This window comes from Bicyclus anynana, chromosome Z (genome assembly GCF_947172395.1).
Source record: "Bicyclus anynana chromosome Z, ilBicAnyn1.1, whole genome shotgun sequence".
NCBI classification, from domain to species: Eukaryota; Metazoa; Arthropoda; class Insecta; order Lepidoptera; family Nymphalidae; genus Bicyclus; species Bicyclus anynana.
In genome coordinates, this window is record NC_069110.1 from 13,468,489 (window position 1) to 13,495,604 (window position 27,116).

Genomic DNA, 27,116 nt, shown 5'->3' on the forward strand with positions numbered 1-27,116 from the left:
CAAATAATGAAAAAAGTTAGTACATGCGGATGTCAATACATGCGTTTGTTTTTTTTTATCGTTTTCACCGGCTTCACCACGCTGCTAATAAAGACTCATTCTGTAGGATCTTTACTCTGTGGCGCAATATAATCAGCTTATTAATAGTATGTAATAGCTTAATTATCAAAAACTGGACTGCTCAATCTACAAGCATTGGCTTTCAGTGCACCAGGAGCCTAATAGAAAGTAGCAGAACATACGAGTATGTATAGATAATACGGATACCTATACTAGTTAGATAATGAAATGAGTGTAATGTTAATTTTAATTACTATTTTTGTATTATTATGTTAGTTTTACACTGGGTTTTTATCTTTAAATAAAATATTATTATTATTATTATTAAAAATGTGAAGACACTTAAAACACGTACTTTCGATGTGAATGAAAACTGGCGTAAGTGAAACTTTTCCCTTCGTACTCGCCAAAAAAGCGACTGTCCCCAAGGACGATGTGGTAAATTTCATTGCCGGAACACTTTCCATAGAGGCGATGCCATTCTTCTGGCGATTGTTGACCTTCTCTGAAAATGTATCGTAGTAGAATTTATTAATTGAAATAAAGGACTTTCCATACAAACTTTCAACCCCTATTTCACCCCCTTTTTATTGTATTTTTGCAATAAAAAGTATCCTATAACCTGCTCCGTATTATGGTCTTAAACCGTGCCATGTTTCATTTGAATTTATTCAGTAGTTTCAGCGTGGTGCCTGAATAATAAAAAAACACGGACGGACACAGAAAAAAAATCGAAAAAAAATATTTTTAGCTTCAGTATCGATTATATAACGCCCCCAAACAAAAATTTTCAAAATATCTTCAATGTACAGAACTGGACCTGCTACAGTATTATTATAAGTATAGATAACTAGCGGATGCCCGCGACTTCGTCCGCGTGAAATTCATTGTAGGTACCCTGGCGGAAATAAAAGAAGATATTTTTTTTAACTATTTTTGATTATACAAATCTACGAATTTACTTTAATTCTTACGAAATAATATTCGTTATCTCCCAAGAAATGCAATACTGATATGGGAAATGATGGCGGATATATGACGTTTTCAATGCAGTAATCGATTTGACGTTTGCTGTCAATTGTCATGTCATAGTTGCTTTATCTTGATATAACTCAAAAACTTGGGTTTTTATTTTATTTATTTCTTTTTATTTAGTTACATTTATTCACTTTGATAAATTTTAATAAAAGCCTTGTATTTTTGAAAATTTTAATGATACGGGGTACAAGAGTGGACCTGAAATGGACCATCTCCTTTCACATTTATATATTAGTGTGATGACACTCATAAATAACGTCGCTTTCTAGTCCTAAATGAATTTTCAAAATCGGTTTGTAAATATAGAGGTTACCCCCCAAAATACCACATACTTTACTTCTTTATAACATTACTAGTTTTTTTTATTCTTTACAAGGTAGCCCTTAAGTACAATCACACCTGATGGTAAGTGATGCAATCTAAGATGAATGCGGGCTAGCTTGTAAGGAGTAGGATAAAAATCCACACCCCTTTCATGTCTACACGACATCGTACCGGAACGCTAAATCTTGACGGTAGGTACGTGTTTGCCGGAAGGGTGGTAACCAACCAGATCTAGACCAATTAAGAAAACCTCTATCGGCCCAGCCGGGCATCGAACCCAGGACCTCCTTCCTCCTGATAGCCCAGTTGATATGCCTCTGCCTCCGATTATGGAACGTGAGGGTTCGAATCTGGTCCGAGGCATGCACCTCCACCTTTTCAGTTGTGTGCATTTTAAGAAATTAAATATCACATGTCTCAAACGGTGAAGGAAAACATCGTGAGAAAACTTGTATACCAGAGAATTTTCTTAATTCTCTTTATGTGTTAAGTCTGCCAATCCGCATTGGAGCAGCGTGCTATTGGCTCAGCCCCTCTCATTCTGAGAGGAGACTCGAGCTCAGCAGTGAGCCGAATATGGGTTGATAATGATGAATTATCAACCCATATTCGGATCACTGCTATGCTATGACTTCACACACTCAGAGAATCAAGAAAATTCTCTGGTATGCAGGTTTCCTCACGATGTTTTCCTTCACCGTCTGAGACACGTGATATTTAATTTCTTAAAATGTACACAACTGAAAAGTTGGGAGGTGCATGCCCTGCAACGGATTCGAACCCACACCCTCCGGAATCAGAGGCAGAGGTCATATACACTGGACCATCACGGCCTAAAGAATAGATGAGTAGTATTGTACTAACTGGCCACGACTTGTATGCAGCAGAAGAGTGACAAGGGTCGAGGCTCCAGGGCACGTGCAATTGTTCGCGAGCAGAGCATACTTGAACTCATCTTCACATACGACGAACTCCGCAAACTTCACGTGTAGCTTATTCTCCGGACGGAAAATTTGAACGTACTGCGGCACAACCGGCGCGAAATCTTTGACAGCCCATGACCTGGAAACAATTATTTGTATTTTTAACCTCAGACACAAAAAGATGGGTGTTCATCATATCAGCCGATGGACGTCCACTGCAGGACATAGGCCTTTTGTAGGGACTTCCAAACATCATGATACTGAGCCGCCTGCATCCAGCGAATCCCTGCGACTCGCTTGATATCGTCAGTCCACCTGGGGGGTCGGCCAACACTGCGCTTACTAGTGCGGGGTCGCCAGCACTTTGGGACCCCAACGTCCATCAGCTCTTCGAACTATGTGACAAAAAGAGGGGTGTTATAAGGGAGAAATCGGATCGGAGGGTGTGTAAGTACTATAATCACTGCAAGATTGGCTAATTACCTTCATCTACTCTCATATTGCAAAACTTAATTTATGAAATAAAGAATTAATTGTCTTAATATATTATTTATGAATTATTAAAACAATATAAATGGACAAAACTTCTTTCCTAATAAGAACTGACACATAATTTGACTAAAGGAGAAACCCAGTCACCATACAAACTCATAATGATATATTACCTATATATATTAGTTTATTTTATGATATTTATAATTATTATATAATTTGTGTATTATGATTTATGTATTAGTGTGTAGTTATTTGTATGTAGGTATGTATAATATACATTATTATTACGTACACACCACCTACAGTTATCTTAATAAGTTCCTAAGCCTAAGGTTGCCTGGAAGAGATCGCTACTAAGCCGATAAGGCCGCCTTTTGTATTCTACTTTTTCTTATGTTTCTGTTTTGCTTGTTTTCTTTTAATTTTTATGGTGTACAAATAAAGAGTATTATAAAAAAAATAAACTCGGGCCCAAATTATACAAATGATACAGAGCTGAAAATTGGCCATAAATTATTAGAAATTTAAATTAGAAGAACTCATGAGGCCAATTTTCTAAGAAATCTATAGTTGCCTAATCAGTTAAATTACTTGTTACAGTAATTCGTATCCCTCTGACATAAAATTCACTGTATTATCTGTGTCTAACTGACAGGCGACAATTTTAATAAAGATTTGACAAAAATTTCTAAACATACAGCCCTTAATTAACCAAAAGTTCTAATCACCATTTTTAAAAATTCTTTTCTTCACTGTTTTGAGCACAATTTAAAATGGAGTTAAAATATTTTCACCTTAGGATAGTATGCTCGTCAGCGGCAGTTTTATCTGCATAATTCCTCGCAGCGAGGATGAAGCACGCCTCAGCTTCATTCATCCGAGCACGGATCAAATCCGTGTCTTTTAGGCATGAACCTTGGATATATATCACACGTTGTGCCCAAATGGGTACCTGCAAATAAAAAAGTAAACTTTGAAAGCTTATCATTTGTAATAATAATTATTTGTAAAGACCAGAGGGCCTAGTGTCAGTTTGATACTGTTACTATCGCGCTAACGTAAACGCCAATTTCTAAGGAATTGAAACAGCGCCATCTAGTGGCACTACTTCACAACTGTTTCAATTCCATTTAAATTCGCGTTTACGTTCACGCGATAGTAACAGTATGAAAATATTGAAAACTCCCACCAGGCACCCTGGTTCGGATAATAGGTTCTGCTGAGATGAGCCGACGCAAAACCTAGCCCTCATTCGCACGAGAATTAAAAAAGCGATCGTGAGCACAGAGCGTTGGCGCTTTTTTTGACGTTCGAATGCAACACTGCTCGATAAAAAACGTCGTGTTTTAAAAACTTGGATATGGATTTGTTGTATTTGAACGCTTTTAGAACGTCGTTAAAAAAACTCTCGTGCGAAAGATGCCTAACAGATAGTTGCTGTTTTAAAATCATCAACTTTTACAATGATTATTATATAAAACAATTAATTCTATTTTTTTGAGAAAGCCGATTTAATTGCTTCTAAGCTTTTTTTTCCAAGCAAACAATAAAATATAAATGTATATCTACACATTTTTGAACCTTAATTGTTCCACTTCTTCAAATCAAATCAAAATTCGTTTATTACAAATAGGCTTACTTTACAAGCTCTTTTGAAACGTCAGGTTATAAATAATATTATACTTAAGATACGAAAACTTAAAATTAAAGTTACGAGGGTTCCAAATGCGCCTTGGTCCGAGAAGAGCCCACAACAATTTCAGCCAGGATTATCCTTTTTTAGTTTATCACCATTTAACAATAGGTATATAAGTAGCCTGTCGTGTAATACATTACAGTTCCAAGCAATTTTGTCGTTTACGTAATCATTAACACTATAATACGACTTTTCTATAAGCTTACATTTAATAAAAACTTTGAACTTGCCAATGCCAGTGGTTTCATGTGGCAGTTTATTATAAAAACGAATTGCAATTGCCCTTAAAAAAATTACTAATTTTTCGTAACCTAGTGTGGTGTGCAACAATTTTATTTCTATTTCTGATAAATAAAATACTTGGACCTTGCTCACGAGATTACCGCCATGCGGAATGTTGAGTTGCGGAAAGTTATTGTTCCGATACTTGTTTCAGTCAATGGTCTTATAGCGAAAAGCTTCGACCAACACCTTAAGGAGCTTTCGCTTAACTGTTGGATCAAGAGTCGGATACAAAAGGCAGTGATTCTTGAGACGGCGCGTATTGTGAGGAGGTTCCTCACTCTGGAGCCCTGACCACCGGTTGTTTGAACACTCAAATGTCCCGCAGCGGGAGGGTAAATTTTTTTTATAAATTTTTAATAATGTTTTGTATTTTATACTTATATTGTTAAAAATTATTAAAAAACCAAAATATATTATTTAAAATAAAATATTTACCTGCAAAATCATTCTCATGGTAGTATCAAGCTCCATAGGTGATAGCAAAACCACGTAATAATCTTGCAATAGTGGGTGGGCATAGAACTCGTTTAAAAAATCCATAATAGTATCAGCATGGAGGGTAGTTGAACAAACTACTACATGCTTCTCCGATTGGGCGCGGTGAGACGAGTAGGATCCACCCAGTTTCTGTCTCTCCATCCACGTAAACGCCAGTTGTTCAAACTGTAACGAAACAAGTAGTAGTTAGTTTTTTTTTCATGTTAAGTAAGTGCCGATGGCTCCATGTGGGACCACTACGGCGTCACCGGGGGGTTTGGTCGAGCGCAGAAGCATCGCCTGATGAGACCCGAAGGCTGAAATAAAGATAGAGGACGGAACGACTCTCTGATGGCGTCTCCTATGAGACTCGGACCTCGGCTTAGAGGGTCATTCGGGAGGGCTCAATACGTTTAGTGCTGGTTTCACCACTATCCCAGGATCGGTAGAACATTTTTATTACTACTAACTATTAACTAAGCATCAGAAACATCTGGTTAGTAAAAGCTTTTGGTATAATCCCCTCCTCCCAACTTGGTTAGTAAAAGTTGTTACTAACCAGCTGTTTTCTTTTAATATCGCTTTATTAATAGTAATACGTTATAAAAACTGAACAGCCACCATGTCAAATTACGTGGTACATTATCTCGGTTCGACGCTCAGAATTTTTTATTACCTGGTATCCTAGTTAGCTACCAGAATCAATAACTTTTGTAAATAAAAAAATTGAGCGTCTCATCGAGATGAAGCTACTGACGGAAAATTAACTTTATAGTTGTATAAATAGTATTCAGAATGCTTGTTTTTGCTATAAATCTTTAAGGAATTAGGCAACATATTGGATTAAAGCTCCCAAGCGGCTTGACTTTTCAGACATTTTTAACAATCTTTCATATTTCCATTAATTTCAAAAAGTATACCAAAACTTTTCCTAATAATTGTTCTCAATCGCATACAAATTCCGTCTGAAAGTCTTTGAGTTTATCACGACAAACTGACGCCGCGGCAGCGAAAACATTAATAATACAAAAGGCTAACAATCAGAGGGCCTAGTGGCAGTTTGATACTGTTACTATAGCGTTAACGTAAACGCAAATTTCTAAGGAATTGTGAGAAGTCTGCCAATGCGCATTGGGCCAGCGTGGTCGACTATTGGCCTGACCCCTCTCATTCTTAGAGAAGACTCGAACTCAACAGTGAGCCGTATGGGTTGATAATGATGATGTATCCATACCTGTGTAGGTAAAACCACCAGTGCAACTCCTATCATTATAACCATGAAGAGTTGCGAAGGCCAAATATCGGGGACAAAATCCCCGTACCCCACAGTAGAGAAGGTGACGACAACGAAGTAGGTAGCTTGAAACAAATTCAAGTGACGATGACCGGCACGTTGAAAATGTTGGATACCGCATACACTGCAAAAAAAAAATATACAAGAATTTAATACGAGAAAGGATTCTACTAGTACTTTAATAATGGAAAAAAAAATCGTTATAATTCCAATTTTACACTGTTACGGATTTCTACCTTTATATTCACACAATTACGTAGTTGGATACCTATTTTAACTATCTAGGTCAGCTAGACGTGGTTAAGCATATGATTAATCTATAAATAAAACATTTTAAATATAATGGGTTTCAGTATTTATGTACCGAATCGGAAGTTTTAAATGAAAAAATGGTGAATTGATTAGTTCCTCAAAAAATAAAGTTGGTTGGAATCACTTTTTGACTGGACAAATTAACATTTTTGGTATCCACTCACAGCACAATCAACTAATAAAGTACATATAACAAATGCAATTGATGCGTGTTTGAAAATCTTTATATAAATATGTTTTATAGTAATTATATTTGTATCAAGTTTTTATAGTAGTAATGTACCTACTGTATTTATATATAGTATATAATTGTATATTAATATTATAATATCAATTATCTTAGCACCCATAACACGAGCTACTTTGTATGCTTACTTTGGGGCTAGATAGTGACGTGTATTATTTAAGTATATTTATTTATTTATTTATTATTTACTGATGTTAAATACTGTTAGATGTGTTTAGGTCATGAAAAATGAGGCGCTCAAAAGAGGAAATTTCCACTTTTAAATTTTTTCATTATGGCCATCAGAATAATACAAAATTAAATCAATGTTTGTAAAGTTTATTTTAAAATAATTTAATGTATTTCTATTGTATTTTATATAAAATATACATATATGTTATATATATTTTAATATATTTTATGTAATCTATTAATATAGTATAGTGTAACGTAACTTTCATATAAAGTTCTCGACTTATTATACCAATATCTTATGAAAATTTTATCTGACGTTTCGAAAGTGCATGTAATCTAATGGAAATAAATGAATTTTGAGTTTTAGCTTTGAGTTTACAGATTCGCGAAAGTTATATAATGTAATATATACAGAATTTGATCAATTAGAAATTATATCAGAAGCAGCAATGATGACACTGACATTATTTGCCAATAGCGTGATGTGACGTCACAATAACCCGCCATAAATTTTTAATCACCATTCGAGATTATCATTATGCATGCTATGACTAAGCTATGATTAAAAATTAAAACTTTAATAAGTTTTAATTATGTAACAATTTGTACTATTAATAATACTCCATTGACCATTGCGTTTCTTGTACAGACTATTTGCAACTCTATGGTCGCACTTTAGATGCATTTTTTTTTTTTTTTTTTTTTTTATTCTTTACAAGTTAGCCCTTGACTACAATCTCACCTGATGGTAAGTGATGATGCAATCTAAGATGGAAGCGGGCTAACTTGTTATGAGTAGGATGAAATCCAAACTCCTATCGGTTTCTATACGACATCATACCGGAACGCTAAATCGCTTGGCGATACGTTTTTGTCGGTAGGGTGGTAACTAGCCACGGCCGAAGCCACCAGCTACACCTGGACCAATTAAGAAAACCTCAATCGGCCCAGCTGGAGATCGAACCCAGGACTACCGTCTTGTAAATCCACCGCGCACACCACTGCGCCACTAAGGCAAAAATGTTTAGTTTGCAGTATTGCAGGCGGTAATCTCTGGTAATTACAGAACTGATTCTGAATATCCTTTTACCACAACAGGGACACGTTAGAGTCAAACATAGGCTATATTTTATCCTCATATTCTCACGTGAACGAGAACTATGCGGGTGTAAAACCGCGGGACGTCGGCTAGTAACTTAAGAAAAAAATGCGTGCGTACAAAAAGTACAAAAAGTATGTCAGAAGTGAAACTTCTTTGACGAAATTATAAATCTTGTTTTTATTTATACAAATCTCTCACTGTTTATACTCTGTATAAGGGCTAATAATATTATAAATAGATGAAAAATCTGCGTTTACTGCAAATGACGCTATGCGACAGAAATGTTATCTAAAGTTCTAATAATTAACTAGTAAACGAATACACAACCAATATGGCGTGTATTATTTCTCGATATCTCGTATTCTATCTCTCTCTTTCAATCGTTCTCACTATTGCTCTCTCCCACTTCTCACTCCATAGCACTGTGCATGATACAACGTTCGCTCTGTCTCACTTTTTTTCTCAATCTCTCTCACTTGCTTGCTCCCTACTCTCTCTCCACGGCTAGTTTGCTTCATGCTACGTTCGCCCTGTCTTACTCTCTCAATCGGTCTCGATCGCTCTCTCTCTCTTTTTCGACACTTCCGTTGCATACCGGCGGGACTAAAGAAGTTTCACTTCAAAAATAAATCAATGTAGTTGCTATCAAAGATTACAATGTATTATTGGAAATGTATGTAAAATATGTATTATTGGTTGCTATTCTTACCTTGTAAAGACAAGACACAATAGAGTGACGCAAAGAATCATTAATTGTTGCGATAGAGCTGATTGTGACTTTTGCATTGCGCGGTGTAAATCATTCTGAAAACAACAATGTAGTAAGTCAGTGTTACCAACTCTCGAAAATATTTATCCCTAAAGTTCAAAAACCCCTAAAATCGCCATATTTATTGTGATGTGCCCCTAAAAATATAAATTCATTTAGAATTATCATGCTGTAATATGTTATCATAGTCTATTTAATAGGTACAGATCAAATACTACGACTTCATCTAAAAATTCAATCATACATGTTGACATTGAATAAATTAAACAATGTTTTTTATTGGATGAAAATTGCTGCCAGTTGTCACAGAGTGGTTGTAGAATAACGTATTATATGTCGTTTTACGTCGCTAGGTCAAGAAAGAAATATTAAAATTATCATCAATTTAAAAATATTAAAGAGTAAAAAAATCCCTGAAAGTACCCCTAAAAATTTCATACCCCTCATATTTATAAAATAATCCCATCTCACTTATTTACCTCCTAAATCTGGGGGGGCAACCCCTAAGTTGGGAACCCTGTAGTAAGTAAGCATAATCAACTAGAAACGATTTTATTAACAGAATTAAGCCAATTCAGTAATTTTTTAACAATGAATAATGTTAACTATTTTTAAATGTTAGCTTTCTGTATTCTCCGTTGAAAACAAAAAATACTCGTGAAAGAATTATTTCGATACGTTAATTAATTCCCGAGATATAGAATTTTAAAGTGAGCGCGCGGTGATCAGCTCGCGTTTAACGCCGTGACGTCATCACACAACATTTGCTCGCCCGTTATAGGCCATTCGTACTTCTGTCTTTCTAGTTTCAAATGATTTTGCGTACCTAGTAACATTATTCATAATACTCGTACATATACTCATCTTACTATGGGCCTCAAAAAGGCTCAAAGTCACTCAGCGGGCGATGGAGCGAGCGTTTCTCTGAGTAATCGAATCAGAAATGAGGAGATCCGCAGACGAACCAAAGTCACTGATATAGCTCAGCGAGTCGCGAAGCTGAAGTGGCAATGGACAGGCCACATAGTTCGAAAAGCCGATGGACGTTGGGGTCCCAAGGTGCTGGAATGGCGACCCCGCACCGGAAAGCGCAGTGTTGGTCGATCCCCCCACTAGGTGGACCGAGGATATCAAGCGGGTTGCATAGAGCCGCTGGCTCGAAACCGTTGTGCTTGGAGGTCCATTTAAGAGGCCTATGTCCAGCAGTAAACTATCGGCTGATAAGGTATATACTTATCTACTTACTACTGTAAATAATGAATGAGAGAAAAAATAGAAAATAAATTCTTAATATCGTCTATGTTATTAAGAATTTAATCCAAACGTATTGATATGGTGGTCGTGTAAAAATTTACAATGACGATGGTGATATTTTTGTATTGCTTCGTCTTTAATACTTACAAACATATTTTCAAGTGATCTCTTCGCGAGCCAACAGTTTAAGAATACCGGTATAAAAAGATTTCGAAGTGGCGGAAACGGTACCTGCAAAAGTGCACAGCGTTCACAAAATGTACCATTGGGACGCAAATGAAAATGTGACCTGAAAAAACTGGAAAAAAAATCAAAAAACCTGTATGTGTGATAAAAACCTGTACATATAGAAAAAAGTGTTATGATCATTAAGAATTTGTCTGATTGTCGTATTAGTCAAAAGGTATTTTTCAATCTTTTCCATTATTCCACATTATTAATGAAATATATAATAATTACGGGCGACTTCGTCCACCCTTAGACCTCCTTAATCTGGCTCTTTCCCAAAATTCATTCATAGCAAACTGTTAACTACCTCCCTGCCAAATTTCAAGTTTGTGGCATAAAAAATCAAGGACTTTAATTCAAACTTGCGAAAGCCAGTTTAAAAAGCTGGCAGGGCTGGATTAAAGAGTTTTTAAAACCTCTTTAATCCGAGGGTTTCAAAATTACAAAATAAAACCTTTATAATCGGATGCTCTCGAGTTACGAGCGCGATTAATTTTTTACTTATTCTGAAGGAAATAACCTCCTAATTAATCGCTAAAATTTTGTGACAATTTTAGTAAGCCAAAGTAATAAGAGTAAATAACTATTTATTCCCTTCTATAATTTAATCTACCAAATGCAATGGGTCCCTCATGACGCTCGAGTAACTGCAAATTTAGCATCCCGGGCTCCCCTACTATAGCTGATACCTACTAAGAATAGACTACCTCCCCGCTAAATTTCATCTTTGTACGTCACGCGGTTTTCGATATTTCGTGATGGCCTTTCGCATTTATATAATTAGATAAATATCTGATGATGACAATCAGAACCAATTTCCCGTTGTAGTTAATGACGTCACATGCAGATTTTTTTTAATTTTCCGCGTTATTTCAATTCACGCTTTCATTTGCCAGAGTGTAAAAGTGTTAATTAAACCAATTAAAGGAGATGGTCCATTTCAGGTCCACTTTTGTACCCCGTATCATTAAAATTTAAAAATACAAAGATTTTACTAAAATCTAAATAAGTGAATAAACCTAACGAAGATAATAAATAAAATTATAACCCAAGTTTTGAGTTTTAACAAGATGGCGCCCTTAAAGCGACTATGACATGACAGTTGACAGCAAACGTCAAATCGACTACTGCATTGAAAAAATCATCTGCCATTATTACCCATATTAGTGTTGCATTTCTTAGGAGATAATGAATAAATATTATTTCTAAAGAATTAAAGTAAATTCGTAGATTTGTATAATCAAAAATAGTTTCTTTTATTTCCGCCAGGGTACAATGACTGAACCTGGGCTTTATACAATTTTGGACCATCTCCTTTATTTCATAAAAGTAATAAATACTAACAGTGAGCGCGAATGGCACTGTGTTCACCATCTCCAGTATGAAATGGAATGACAAGACCTGTTGCCAGATGTTGCCCTGTGTGTCAAGAAAAATACAGTTTATTCATAATAGTACAAGATCCGACATAAAAAATATATCATAAATTAATTGGAATTACATATTTATTTCTTCTTATTTATAGCATACAAGCAGACACACACACACACAATATATAAAATCTATATCTATAATACAAGTTATTTCTTAGTTTAGATACCTGTTACTCATCCATTACTTATAGTGTTAAGCTATTTTTACCTATTATGTTGCGGTTTTACAGAGAATAAACGATTATTATTATTATTATTATTATATAATAGTAAAAGTTTTACCTTGTACCCGAGATACACAAGCAATATGGCTTCGGATAATGAAATCATTGCTAGCACTGCTTGCACTCCCCAAAGGTATAGTGGTCTGTTCACCCATACTATCCCATCCCAGTTTATAATCGGATGCTCTTGGAATTCCTCCTCAGTAAGATTCGCTGAATATTCAAACTCGGTCTTATTGCCTGGTTTACATCCGTAACTGGAATAAATACGAGCATGTACATACAAGGTACTCGGTAGTATTTCCCATAATTCTAGGGTTAAATTCTTTAAGGAAAATAAATTTAAAATGTTCAAGGAAATTGTGTTCTAAAATGAATATTGAAAAACGAGTTATGCAGTTCGGCTTCTATTAGTGGACTTGTCAACACCTTGAAGTTATGAAAAATACTCCGAAACGACCTGTATTACATAAAACGGTGGTCAAATACACCACTGACGTAGGAAGAACAAATATGAAATTGTTTTCGTGGATTATAAGTAGAAATCCACAATCTATTCACTTTATTCACTAAGGCATTGTATCTTAACTCCTCCTGAATGGCTGGAAGTTAGGACAGTACAAAGACTATCGGGTCGTTTTTATTTCGATTCATTTATTTATTTATTTATGTAGGTACATGAGTGTTTTAACGTGAACTAATAATATACCAAACTATCTACGGATCCTTACACCTCTCAAGAGAGTTATTTTACTTAAGTTAAGTTACTCTCAAGAGATATTTGTTGCTTATACCTAAAGTAGTTACTCACCAGGTGGCAGAAATGGGATCTCCATCGGCGCACACACGAAATATATAAAGAACACAGGCTAGAAGCTTGAAAAATAGATTAACTATCCTAATGCGTAAACCTGAAACAATACATATTTGTCCTATTATTTATAATGATTAGAATTACTTTCATATATTATAACCTACTAGCGGACCGGTCAAGCTTCGCTTTGACTCATTCCCTACCTACTACCCTACCCCTTCCCTACTCCTGCCCTACCCCTACACTAACGTCAATCAATTGTTTTGCCTTCCCGGAACTTTACCACTAACAACTTAAATTTTTATGGTATGGTACCTATTAAAGTTCAAATAGCCTTTTAAGTATTATTACGAACCCCTTGTATGGGAGTATATAAAACTATGTTAGGGTGGACAATTCGTATCACTTAGAAGGTTTGCAAAATAGATAGTAATAGTAACCGATTCTCAGACTTACTGAATATCCATAAAAATTTTCATAAGAATCGGTCAAGCCGCTTCGGAGGAGTATGAGAACGAACATTGTGATATGAGAATTTTATATATTAGATGAATATGATTCAGCTTTACATAGCATAAAGCCGGATTTATATTTGTCTGACGTGTCGTGTCGTGACGCATCAGAACAGAATCGGTATCATACATTTTGTATGCGGCACATCAGGAGCCATCACGACATGTCACAACACATAAGTTTTTTTTTTTTTATTCTTTACAAGTTACTACAATCTCACTTGATGGTAAGTGATGATGCACTCTAAGATGGAAGCGGGCTAACTTGTTAGGAGGAGGATGAAAATCCACACTCCTTTCGGTTTCTACACGACATCGTACCGGAACGCTAAATCGCTTGGCGGTACGTCTTTGCCGGTAGGGTGGTAACTAGCCACGGCCGAAGCCTCCCACCAGCCAGACCTGGACAAATTAAGAAAATCTCAATCTGCCCAGCCGGGGATCGAACCCAGGACCTCCGTCTTGTAAATCCACCGCGCATACCACTGCGCCACGGAGGCCGTCAAAAAAAAACGTCAAGTGTAAACTTTTCCATATAAAATGTATGATATTCTGCGTCACAATACGACACGTCAGACAAATATAAATCCCGCTTAAAACAAAATTACTTCACATCGCGTATTACGCTTAGATCATTTAAAATACGCAACGGATTTTAATATGGTCGGTACGTTTTATGAGTCATTAATATACAGAGTTATTTAAGCAAGGGTAATCCATGAATATTCTAGAAGCAAAAGCCGATAAATTCAAAGATTTGTAAAGTGATGTCATTTAAAATTCATGTCTGTAAGCTTACATTGCAAACGTTGTCTGTTGCTTGGAAGATAGCTCATAATAAATTACTAGGCGTTGTATATCTTTAAAATACACAGAACCTATTTATTAACATCATTCACAACCCATATTTGGCACACTGTTGAGCACGGGTCTCTTCTTAGAATGAGAGGGGTGAAGCTAATCCACCACGCTGGCCCTATGTGGATTGGCAGACTTCACAAACGTAGAGAACTCTCATGTATGCAGTATTCGTCACAATGTTTTTCCTTCACCGTTGGAGACATGTGATATTTAATTTCTAAAAATGCACACAACTGAAAAGTTGGGGCATGCCCCGGACTAGATTTGAACCTACGCCCTTCGGAATGAAAGCAGAGATCATGCCCACTGGGCTAACACGGCTCTTAGGAACTATTACCACTATATAACTATTATTATTAACGAAGCTATTTTAAACAAACCAATTGTTTGTTATCCAATGAAATACGTCAGATACTTTGTGCATTTAATGTAGATCAAATTTGCACAGAACATAACATTATAATGAATATCTTAGAAAAGTGTTTCCCGGCACCGGGTCGCCAAAAAAAAAAATACCGGGTCGCAGCATTATGGAGGCAATGCTACGACTACTAGGAGATGGTCGATTTTATTTCTTGACTAACGAGACAATAATGATCGCCCGACGGGCGGGTCGTAGTCATTATGGGTCGAAAAACTTAAGTGGGTCACTAAGAAGGAGTATTTTGTTTTTTTTTTATTCTTTACAAGTTAGCCCTTGACTACAATCTCACCTGATGGTAAGTGATGATGCAGTCTAAGATGGAAGCGGGCTAACTTGTTAGGAGGAGGATGAAAATCCACACCCCTTTTCGGTTTCTACACGACATCGTACCGGAACGCTAAATCGCTTGGAGGTACGTATTTGTCGGTAGGGTGGTAACTAGCCACAGCCGAAGCCTCCCACCAGCCAAATGAAACGAGATGGTCCATTTCAGGTCCACTCTTGTACCCCGTACCATTAAAATTAAAAAAACACGAGAATTGTATTAAAATTTATTAAAGTGAATACATCTAACTAAATAAAAAGAAATAAATAAAATAAAAACCCAAGTTTTTGAGTCATATCAATATGGCGCCCGTAGAGCAACTATGACATGACCATTGACAGCAAACGTCAAATCGATTAATGCATTGAAAACGTCATCTATCCGCCATTAGTACGCTTATTAATGTTGCATTTCTTGGGACATAATGAATATTATTTCGAAAGAATTAAAGTAAATTCGAAGATTTGTATAATCATAAATAGTTTAAAAAAATATCTTCTTTTATTTCCGCCAGGGTACAATGACTGATCCTGGGCTCCATACAATTTTGGACCATCTCCTTTACCGGGTCACAGTAGAATAAAGTTTGAGAAACGCTGTCTTAGAAGATATCACAGATTTAAAATGTTGGCTTTACACTCGTCCCGGGTGGCCGCCAACGGACGAGGCGAGTGACACTTCTCACTGAGTGACACGGCACCACATTATCTAGAACTAGTGCATGCATCGAGAATACAAGCCTAGTTTTATAAAATAAACATAAATTAGTACATAACACAGTACACGGTATCTCTTATTTCTCTCCGGACCATTATGGTTCCGAGCATGTTATTTATGCCCAAAGATTAAACAATAATATACAGATGGAGCGTACGGAACACGACGATGTTGAAGCCGCTCCAAATACGAAATTCAAAAGTAATACATTCTCGAGTCAGTACGACACTAACCGTCATATCAGTAACTTTCAATATTATTCAAAAATGGCGTCTTATATTTTTAAATGTTTTCAAAACTGTTCACAAGAGCTAAATATATAAGATGGAGTACTTATTTTTTGGTAATTATTAAAGTGTTGAATTTTGAAATACAAATTATGAAAAAAGTTTGTCTAAGCGGTTGTCAAGGAGACGCGTGACGTTTGTTTTTTTTAATGGATTTCACCGGCTTCAGTACGTTGCTTGTAAAGACTCACTCTGGTTACTAGGTGTTTGTGCTACTCATCTTCATTCGTTAACATGCGAACAACAAGGTTTTGCATAATGAACTCCCCCGCTCCTTGGGCGACTTTCGCAAAGAGTGCCTCGGACTGTCCTCACCAGAAAAGATGGACACTTGAATACTGACAGGTAGGGCTGCTTACTTTCATACTAAGCCACCTTTGCACCACTCCTCGTATCTTTTCACACTCCCTCCTTAAACAGTGCACCGTAATAAGGATGCCTTTCACCACACCGGAAAACCCTTTTTCGCAAGCAAGCCCAGGGATCTCCCTTTTGGCATTAACCTAATGGCTGGCTCTGTCAGTTATTGTGCTTTCTGAGCTAATTCCTCTATGTATATCGTGAAGTTTAGGATTTCTTTAACCCTCAAAAGTACTTGACATGTTTTTAGATATCACTGCAACTAACAACTGATGTCAACTTTGTGGGAAAATTCTCGTATACCTACAAACATTTATGTCCTTTATTTTGTATTGTGTCCTATTTTTATCATCATTTATCTTTTGTCGAATGTGTAAGTTTTCTAACTATAAAGGCACCCCGTGGGTTACTTTTATTATTGCTTGTAAGAGTTCAGTTCAACTTTCAACTTCAGTTTGTTTCGGAACATAAAATTTGTTTCAGTATTAAGGGTTATTAACCTTTGAGCGACTTCTTGTTTAAGAATGTAAATTTGCGTCTCATCTTTTTTAGTAAAAAAGAATATTTGTAAAGTCTTTAGTAGTATTAAAATATACAAATGCAGGTTTACCATTGCGCCTCTCACACACACCGCAGAACCTGTTAAGCTTCTTGAATGATCCACGAATCTAAGTTTGGACTCTTTCATAAAACACGGAAGTTAGTTGTTCGGAATAGATGTTAGAAAGAATGAACGAATAAAAAGCGCAGTGTTGGATGGCCCCCCAAACAGGAGGGCTGACGACATCAAGCGAGTCTCAGAGATTCGTTGGATGAAGGCGACTCAGGCCTATGTCTGCTTCTTGAGTTGAATTTGAAAGGGTGGTATGTAGACACGACCGATACCTATAGATGATACCATCAGACCAGACCTGAGATTTAGAAATGATAATCGGACCCAGAACCTCTATGTTAAGAACATTAGTACTAACAACTGCGATAGGGAGGACGCCAAGAGAGATCAGTGGCGGTACAAGCGATTTGCTCTTCTGGAACAGAAGTAATCCAATAGTTGTGAAGGCTGTATATTCTAAGGAAGGAAGTCTAGGAAGTCTATTCGTCCAATAGTTGTGAAGGCTGTTGTCGCACTAGCATTGTCGAGGCATTTAAAAAAAGAGGAGTCAAAATATAAGGTGGGATCTTTAACATTATTATCTATTCATATCTTTCATATCTATTATTATTCCTTGTATTTATTTTTTCTTTTTCGATTGGTTATCTGGAAGAGATCGCTCATTAGCGATAAGGATTTCTTGCTTGTTATTATTATTTCTGATGTACAATAAATTATATTTTATTCATTCATTCAGTCATTCATTCATTAATTCATTCATTCATCCATTCGTTCATTAATTCTATCATCAAGCACAAATCTGGAGAACGGCTAAACCGATTTGACTAATAATTTTCTTAGAATATTCCTTGAAGTAAGACAATGGTTTTTACGGAGAGTTTTTTTAGGGTAGGGTAGGGGTAGGGTGGGAGTAAGAAAGGGTAGGGGTAGTGTAGGGAAGAAGTGCACATAAATCGAAGCGATGCTTGACCGGGTCCGCTAGTACCTAATAAAATCTTCTAGCGTTAGCTGATAAAAGGAATCGGTATAGTAGCGGTCTTTAACACATAACTTGTGATATCAGTATAAGTAATACTCACTCGAACGTTGGTTCTTTATAAAATACAATTGCAGTCTTTCTTTGAAAGTGTTCTCGTTCACATAATACTCCACACGGACTCTGAAACAATCGTAAAAATCATCTGAATATTTGATAACTGTTCTTAATAGGTATTACTAGTACTCGTATATATTACGAGTATGTATCTATCTACATCTATACTTACAATAAAACTGGTCGAATTCTATAAATTTTTTCGCAATTTGAGATTTTACTTATACCATTTGTAACATCAAACGTTACCGTGTTATAAAGGACGCCAGCGCCATCTAGAATCTATAATTATAATACGATTTCTATACATTTTGTACATTGTGTACATTGAAGATATTTTGTTGGTTGGTCATTATGTAATTGATTCTTAAGTTAAAAATATTTTTTTTCGATTTTTGTCCGTGTTTTTTTGTTATTCGGGCATCACGCTGTAACTACTAAATGAATTCAAATGAAACTTGGCACGGCTTAAGACCATAATACAGAAAAAGTTATAGAATACATTTTATTGCGAAAATAAAATAAGAAGGGGGGGAAAATAGGGGCTGAAAGTTTGTATAGAAAGTCCTTTATTTTTAGAGTTACAGTTTTAAAAATTTGTCCATAAATCATAAAAAAAATACGAAATATAATGGGATTCAAAAAATTTTAATGTGTGAAATAGGACTATACATTGATTTCCACGCGGATGAAGTCGCAGGTGTCCACTAGTTTACAATATATTTATTCTATTTCAGTTTGTTGTACATAATATATAGAGTGTCCCATAATAATAAATAAATGAAAGCTTGATTCGAGACTGCTATCACCTGAATAAACCGAAATCTCTTCTTCGGGTTTTATGTTTTTATTTTTCCTATCGAAACTTTTTGCAATGTGAAACACAATGATAAAAATATATATATATCATTGTGTGACCTCCATTCGGTGGGAAAACTCATTCGGAGTCACAATTTAATATCGGCTTTAGTTTCATCCGACCGGCCATTCCCTTTTTTATTATTCCCTTTCGCGAAATAGGTGTACTGTTTCACGATTCAGTTTGTACTTTGTTGTCTAATGACTTTGGTGAAGCTTATCACCAAAGTAATTAGACTTTATATTATGTATACTACAGATTAGTATGACAGTTTTCGACGCCCTCCGTGGCGCAGTGGTATGCGCGGTGGATTTACAAGATGGAGGTCCTGGGTTCGATCCCCGGCTGGGCCGATTGAGGTTTTCTTAATTGGTCCAGGTCTGGCTGGTGGGAGGCTTTGGCCAGGGCTAGTAACCACCCTACATAACATTTTAGGACATTTACAACAATTAACGTTTTTTAATTAACTTTGACCAATCTATACTAATATTATAAAACTGAAGAATTTGTTTGGTTGATTGATTGAACGCGATAATCTCAGGAACTACTGGTCCGATTTGAATATTTCTTTCGGTGTTAGATAGCTCATTTATCGAGGAAGGCTATATATTATCCCCGTATTCCCGCGGGTACGGGAACCACGCGGGTAAAACCGCGCGGCGTCGCTAGTTAAACATATAAATCACGCTAGATCTACGATAACGAGTATATTATTGAAAAAATCCGTATTTTAAAATACGTAGCGAAGTTTAAAAGATCTAAGCGTACATTCAGCTGGTGCTACTTTGTTTTATGCTTTGTAATATTACTCGTATTGCAAAGTACAAAATAAAGTCGCACATACATAATTACAAAACTTTAGAAACTTTAGTCCTTTATACTTTCAAAGGCACTTTATTGATCGTGGACGTAATTTATTATTAATACTTCTTGGACTGCAGTATATTAAGACTGTATGGTTTTAGAATCTTCGTATCCTTCGCTATTATACAGGGTGCTCGGGAGTATGTCCCATTACTGCAAGGTGTTGACGAGTCCGCTTATAGGAGCCGAAATGTATAATTATTTTTTTTAACTAAAAAAATATTTAACGGTACAATTTTTGAAAGTTCCCCCCCGATTTCTCCAGGATCTCATCATCAGATCCTGAAATGGTGACAATGGGACCACCTCAGGAGTATACCCTTTCAAACAAAAAAAAAGAATTATTCAAATCGGTCCAGGCGTCTTCGAGTAATCAGGTAACATACATACAAAAAACAAATACAGACGAATTGGGAACGTCCTCCTTTTTTTGTAGTCGGTTAAAAAGAAAACTTTTTTATGTTCTCATACAAAGTAATTCAAATAAAACACGTTTTTAGGTAAAATGAAAAGAAATATTTTTTTATTCTATGACAAGTTATGATGCTGATGACAGTACTAGAATACATTTTTGACAAGAGCGACGACCTCTGTGGTGCAGTGATTTTTTTTTTACTTCAAAACAAGCCTGATATGAGCCCTTGCACTTTCTGATAGTGATAAGGATGCAGCCTGTATCTCACTTTGTCGATATCCACGACATAGTTGCAACTGGCACACTGCACTTCACTAATTAGCTACTTCGCTACGTCATTATTATAAGGATGCGTATAGAAGAGACACATTTTAAGATATATTTACAAAAAAAAAAATATTGTTTAGTCCGAAAATATTCATTTTAGAACACATGTTCCTTGGACAATGGACATTCTATAGTATTACGTCTGGCACGAACATATAATAAAGTTTATTACAATTTAGATTTGTTTCACCTATCTAAAACACAACTTAAAAAAGAAGTGATCAAGTCACACAGAACTTTATAATTTAACTTACACACACACACACAAACACGCACACACACACTCACATAATTTTTGTTAAGATTTTATAGAACATTTTTATATTTTAATGTTTATATAAGTACCCGAAATTGTATTGTAGCTTTGTATACTATGTATATTCTGTAATATTTGTGGCCTTAGTTTTAAGATTATGTAATCTAATAATTATATACAGTTACGCTGTTGATTACAAATAAATCTATAAAAAAAAATAAAAAAAAATAATAATATATTTATTATGGGAATACTCCCGAGCAGCCTGTATGCTTAAATGTAAGCTCTTGCTGTCTGGCTGCCCTAGTGGGACATTTTCTACATCTGAAAATCGATATGTCTGTACCGCAGCTTTGAATTTTGGAATGAATTGAGTAAACTGGAGGGACGCAATCATTTAGATCGACCTATGTTTCCGATTTACATTGTATGGAAACTGGAACTCATCCTTAGAGATTTCAATATAAGTTTTGACTTGCCTGAATTACTACATCTTTTCCGGTCACTTGATCTAGTTTTCTGTTAATAAATATATAGTAGGGGAGCCGAAGATAGGATTTTTGCAGTTACTCGAGCGCGTCAGATGAACATAAGGGAATATACCTTGCACGTTGTTGAGTACCTCCACAAAGTATGAGCCCTTAATATTAGCGGGTACGTTTAAGGGAACCAAAAAAAACTAACTTCAGAATTATTCAAGCAACACGTCAGATCATGTTATGGTAGGTGAGTTGATAGCTAAAAGGTGTATGTACATTTTGAAAATCTGACGATTTGAGCGTAACGTAATGGAATGGGAGGGTTCCAAATTTACAAAATAAAACCCTTATTTCTGTAATCCAGCAACGAGCGCGGTTAATTTTTTACTTATTTTTAATGAAATAATCTGAGCTCATGTTTTCTGATGATTTCAGTAAGTCAAATAATAAAAATTGTCTGTAAAGTCTGTAGTTCTTTTCTCCATCGCTGAAAGCGTAAAAAGTATATAACCAATAACAATTTTTTGCAATATGAGCTACTATAGCTTTGCAACTTCGTTCGTAACACTCCCGATAGTCCGCGTGGGCCGGGGGGCGTGTAGTGATGAATGAAAAACCCACGACTGATGCACCTCACTTCCCCGCACGCACGATTTTACAGCCGCGCAGTCTTTTCCCCCGTCGCCCGCATATCATGGGAGTTTCATCAACAAACTTGTCAGACTTTATAGACAAATGGTGAAATCAAAGATATGTCCGATAAAACTATAAGAAATTGTAATTGTTATCAATTGTAAATTATAATACTATATGACTTTTTCAAAAGAGCAACTGTTGAGTTTTTTGCCGGTATCTTCTCAGCAGAACCTGCCTTCCGAACCGGTGGTAGAATCTTTACAAATAGTCAACTGACGTGTCAAAAGTGCTTGTAAACTGAGCCTACTTGAAATAAATGATTTTTATTTTGATTTTTTTTTTTTGAGCTAATACTTTTCTTTAATACTTTATCCTAAAAATTAGCAGAAGCTCACGACATCGCACGCATTAAAATCTTTACTTACCCTTCTAACAAAAGTTTTAGTAGTTTATAACATAAAATACATTATATACCTAACTAGGTAAAAAAACTAACATAAAAAGCGTGTTCATTCATTGGTAATGATAATCGCTCACCATTAAGCGTGATTGCAGCCGAGCGCTAGCTTATATAACAAAAAAAACGCTTACATAATTTCCACTCTCTTCTCAGAATGAGAGGGGTAAGGCCAATAGTCCACCACGTTGGCCCAATGCGAATTTTCAGACTTCACACTCAGATAATTGAGAAAATTCTCTGGAATGCAGGTTTCCTCACGATGTTTTTCTTCACCGTTTGAGACACGTGATATTTAATTTCTTAAAATGCACACAACTGAAAAGTTGGAGGTGCATGCCCCGAACCCACACCCTCCGGTATCAGAGGCAGAGGTCATATCCACTGGGCTATCACGGCTTAATTTCCACACATGGTAAGTATCAATGGAGAATTTCATTATAATGGTGTATCTAACGTTCATGTATATTTTTTCAGATTCTAAGGACTGTATGCAAATACTTCAAGTTTTCTAATTATTAGTGAGAAATTTTAAAATCGTTTTGAAAGTATACCGGACCTTAATCTTTGAATGCTAATTTTTAGTTTTATGTTTTTTTTTAATTCTCAATTTATATATTTTATTGACTTCTACAAAAAATATTTCTTCTTATTCTTCTGTTATTCTTCTGTTTAACGTCGTGTGAAACATTTTAAACCCTCATCTTATACGAAATGGAACACGTCGCAATTAATATAATTTATCTATTCAAATAAACATTTCAACACCCAATCGAGAAGACAATTTCGAAGGTGCCCTCGTCGATGTAAACGGGACCGTAATATGGTCCCGTTTACATCGACAAGAGGGGGATTTTATGGCTATGATGACACGACCCAATTTCCTACAACATTTTCTGCATATAAAATTTTATAACGAAGCTATGGAGTGTGAAAATCAATAGTGCTCCATATTTTGTGCAACGTCAAGCAGTGCTCGAATACTAATCTCGCGGATTACATGCTAATAGTTGGTTGTTTATCTCACATAACTAAACTTTACTTTGGATTCAAGCAGTACGAGATTATTAGTAGACTAGCTGACGCCGCGCAGTTTCACCCGCGTGGTTCCCGTTCCCGTAGGAATACAGGGATAATATATAGCCTATAGCCTACCTCGATAAATGGGCTATCTAACACTGAAAGAATTTTTTAAATCGTAAAATTTGTTCCAGAGATTAGCGCGTTCAATCAAACAAACAAACAAACAAACAAACTCTACAGCTTTATAATATTAGTATAGATAATTTGTTTTGTTTTTCTTGATAATTTAAATACAAAGGGATTTGTGGTCTCGTGAAGAGAGGAATCAAGTTTTCTCGGTGTGCCTAATCTTTCTACCAGATTATTATTAATATTTCGGCTACGCCCAATGTGTACAGGGTTCGAACCCCTAGTTAAACTTACTAAGGTTGTCTAGTTAAATTGCACCTGAACAGTATTAAATTATTATGTTTTTTATATTTATTTAATATCCTCTCTTGGTCATTGGTTAATTTGATAAATCGTACACTGGTTAATATAATATACCCATAATAATTGAAAAAGTTGAAAGCTTTCACACTGCAACTGTGGGGTTGCCAGATAAAAACAGTTAAGTAATGTTATTTATATACTGTCAGTTATATAATCGTCTATTATGTCAAATGAAAGTTTAATTTATAATATGCATAATTAAGCATAATTTAACTGTATAACTTTGATCTAGTTTATGGTTTCCTAGATTTTGTATGAAAAATATGACCGAAATCAAAGTAGGCAACCTATTTGCAATGTGTTGCTGTGGACATTATCTATCATTTATTTCATAGCACTAATGAATAACAGATGAAGGTATATATTTCTAATGTCGGATCTACACACCAATGTACTACACCAAGTTTGTCATGTCTATAAATCATCTGTATGCTATATGTATCGATCAGCTGCGTTGCATTTATTACGAATGCACGCCATTGACGATCAATTATTCCCATGTTTCTGCACCCACGACTATAGCTCATCGTGTATTGGTCGTGCATGACGGCTCGACTTATGAAACGTCTTCGCTGCCGTTTGCGCTGCAGGAACGTGAGAATAATTGGCCGTCAATGGCTGACTGAAGAAAGATGTCTTCATACTGACATCGTACTTTTGGTCAAAACAAATCGCATTTTATTTACCAGAACATTAATTGCGTTTCGTCAATGGTATACTATGGGCCTTATTAGAAGGCTCTAAGTCACTCAGCGCGCAATGGAACGAGCTAGAGTATCTTTGCGTAATCGAATCAGAAATGAAGAGATCCGCAGACGAACCAAAGTCACTGACGTAGCTCAGCGAGTCGCGAAGCTGAAGTGGCAATGGACAGGCCACATAGTTCGAAGAGCCGATGGACGTTGGGGTCCCAAGGTGCTGGTATGGCGACCCCGCACCGGAAAGCGCAGTGTTGGTTCGGTTGGCTCGAAATCGTTGTGCTTGGAGGTCCATGCAAGAGGCCTATGTCCAGCAGTGGACGTCTATTGGCTGATAAGGACATATTAAATATAATACGAATTAAAAACTGGTTCTTTGACCCAAAATATCTCGTATATAATAATACATAATATCTATTTCTCAATAAACTGAAACTTAAATTATGAAAACGATATACATACAAATACAAAGAAAAGAAACTATTCAAGATTCTTGTAAATAGATATTTCCTTATTGATTATAATCGAGATTGCCATCACCCTACTTTAGTTGATTCAACACTTGTCTTGATCAATAGCCTGATAGCTTCGGGCATCGACAAATATCTCGAGAGGCTCTAAATCAGCTGTTGATGGAGAGTTGAGATCAGATTCCGACCGACTATATAGCCGATGAAATTAAGGGCTCTGTAACTGCCAACGTATTATGTAAAAGTTCATCGCGACAAATATTCATCAGAATGTTATGAGGCGCCGAAGAATCCTGACTGTTTGATAAAAATAAAACTTGGAATTGGAATAAAATGCAGCGTTCTTGTCTGTGGAATGCGGTTATTTTTTTTTTATTTGATTTTTATTGAGTAGCGAATTTATAGAGCGAGATTTGAAGACAAGGTTGTACGGTGTAATACCTTTGACTTTTCTTTATGGGAAAAAATTATATTAATAAAGAAAATAAAATTAAAGAGCGAGAATTAAAAACAATTATTGTCGTGAATAATCTAATTACCTGATATTTTTAAATAGATTAATTGTGAATTTGTGACTGTAATTTACATGTTTCGCAACATTAATTGTTATGTCTTCATCTAGTGAGAATGGTGACCCGAATTTGGAGATGGATCAAAAATGACTTACAAATTAAACACCTACTTACGAAAAATGTAATAAGTGTAGAAAAGAACAGCAAATGCATTCTTACTTACAACTTACGCATGGTGTTTTTTAAACAATCATCTAACATGTTTACCCCTCATACCCATTATTCAACTTCACTGTAGTCGGAAATTAAGTTACCGGGTAAAAGCATCTCCCCGAAACATCCAAAGTTGTAGCATTTTGTACCTACATTTTGATTTTCAAATAAAATAAAACATTGAATACTGTACCGAGTTATTTTATTTTCTCGCAATCGTAGTGAAAAGTGTTGTGTAACACGCGGGGCTAACCTATTATAAACTCGGTTTCTATTTTATTCTAAAACTACCTCGTTTAAAATGGGTTTTTTTAGCCCCTTGTATAACAATCTACTATTACACCGAAAATATTAATTTGAGAACACATATTCCTTGAACATTTTAAATTAATTTTCGGTAAAGAATATAACCCCGGTGTTATGGGACATACTTCCCAGCACCCTGTATAATGAATGTGATATTCCTGCTACATAAAAGTATTATAAAAATTCATATTTCATTCAACAGTGTCCTCGCCATTTTAATAATTTAAATGGAGAGCATGTGGCTGTTTCTCATATTATTTTAATTACAAAATGCCACAAGTGGTGGTCGTAATTATACAGAAGGTATGTCAAAGGCGGTCGCGGTAGTTGCCTTATAATCGGTGATCAATAGCAATTTCCATAATTGATGGATATTAAACCCTCCGCTGACACTCCTACTGAATTATTATAAACTAGCGGACCCGGTCAAGCTTCGCTTTGACTTTTGTGCACTTCTTCCATACCCTTTTTTTTGACGGCCTCCGTGGCGCAGTGGTATGCGCGGTGGATTTACAAGACGGAGGTCCTGGGTTCGATCCCCGGCTGGGCAGATTGAGATTTTCCTAATTTGTCCAGGTCTGGCTGGTAGGAGGCTTCGGCCGTGGCTAGTTACCACCCTACCGGCAAAGACGTACCGCCAAGCGATTTAGCGTTCCGGTACGATGCCGTGTAGAAACCGGAAGGGGTGTGGATTTTCATCCTCCTCCTAACAAGTTAGCCCGCTTCCATCTTAGACTGCATCATCACGTACCATCAGGTGAGATTGTA

The 27,116-nt window shown here is 36.0% G+C and overlaps 1 protein-coding gene across 19 annotated transcripts in view; it reads right to left on the bottom strand.

Moving 5' to 3' along the window:
* The window catches only part of LOC112046519 (potassium channel subfamily T member 2), a 97,488-nt gene that overhangs the window by 23,028 nt on the left and 47,344 nt on the right, over positions 1-27,116 (bottom strand). For all 19 annotated transcript variants that reach the window (XM_052890901.1, XM_052890907.1, XM_052890893.1 and 16 more), the window contains 11 exons: positions 18,328-18,407; positions 13,147-13,246; positions 12,394-12,592; positions 12,023-12,097; positions 10,598-10,681; positions 9,137-9,231; positions 6,533-6,716; positions 5,257-5,484; positions 3,635-3,792; positions 2,287-2,484; positions 416-565 (listed from right to left, as the gene is read on the bottom strand). In XM_052890901.1, the coding sequence (XP_052746861.1) occupies positions 416-565; positions 2,287-2,484; positions 3,635-3,792; positions 5,257-5,484; positions 6,533-6,716; positions 9,137-9,231; positions 10,598-10,681; positions 12,023-12,097; positions 12,394-12,592; positions 13,147-13,246; positions 18,328-18,407 (1,551 nt within the window). The remainder of the gene's footprint in view (positions 1-415; positions 566-2,286; positions 2,485-3,634; positions 3,793-5,256; positions 5,485-6,532; positions 6,717-9,136; positions 9,232-10,597; positions 10,682-12,022; positions 12,098-12,393; positions 12,593-13,146; positions 13,247-18,327; positions 18,408-27,116) is intronic.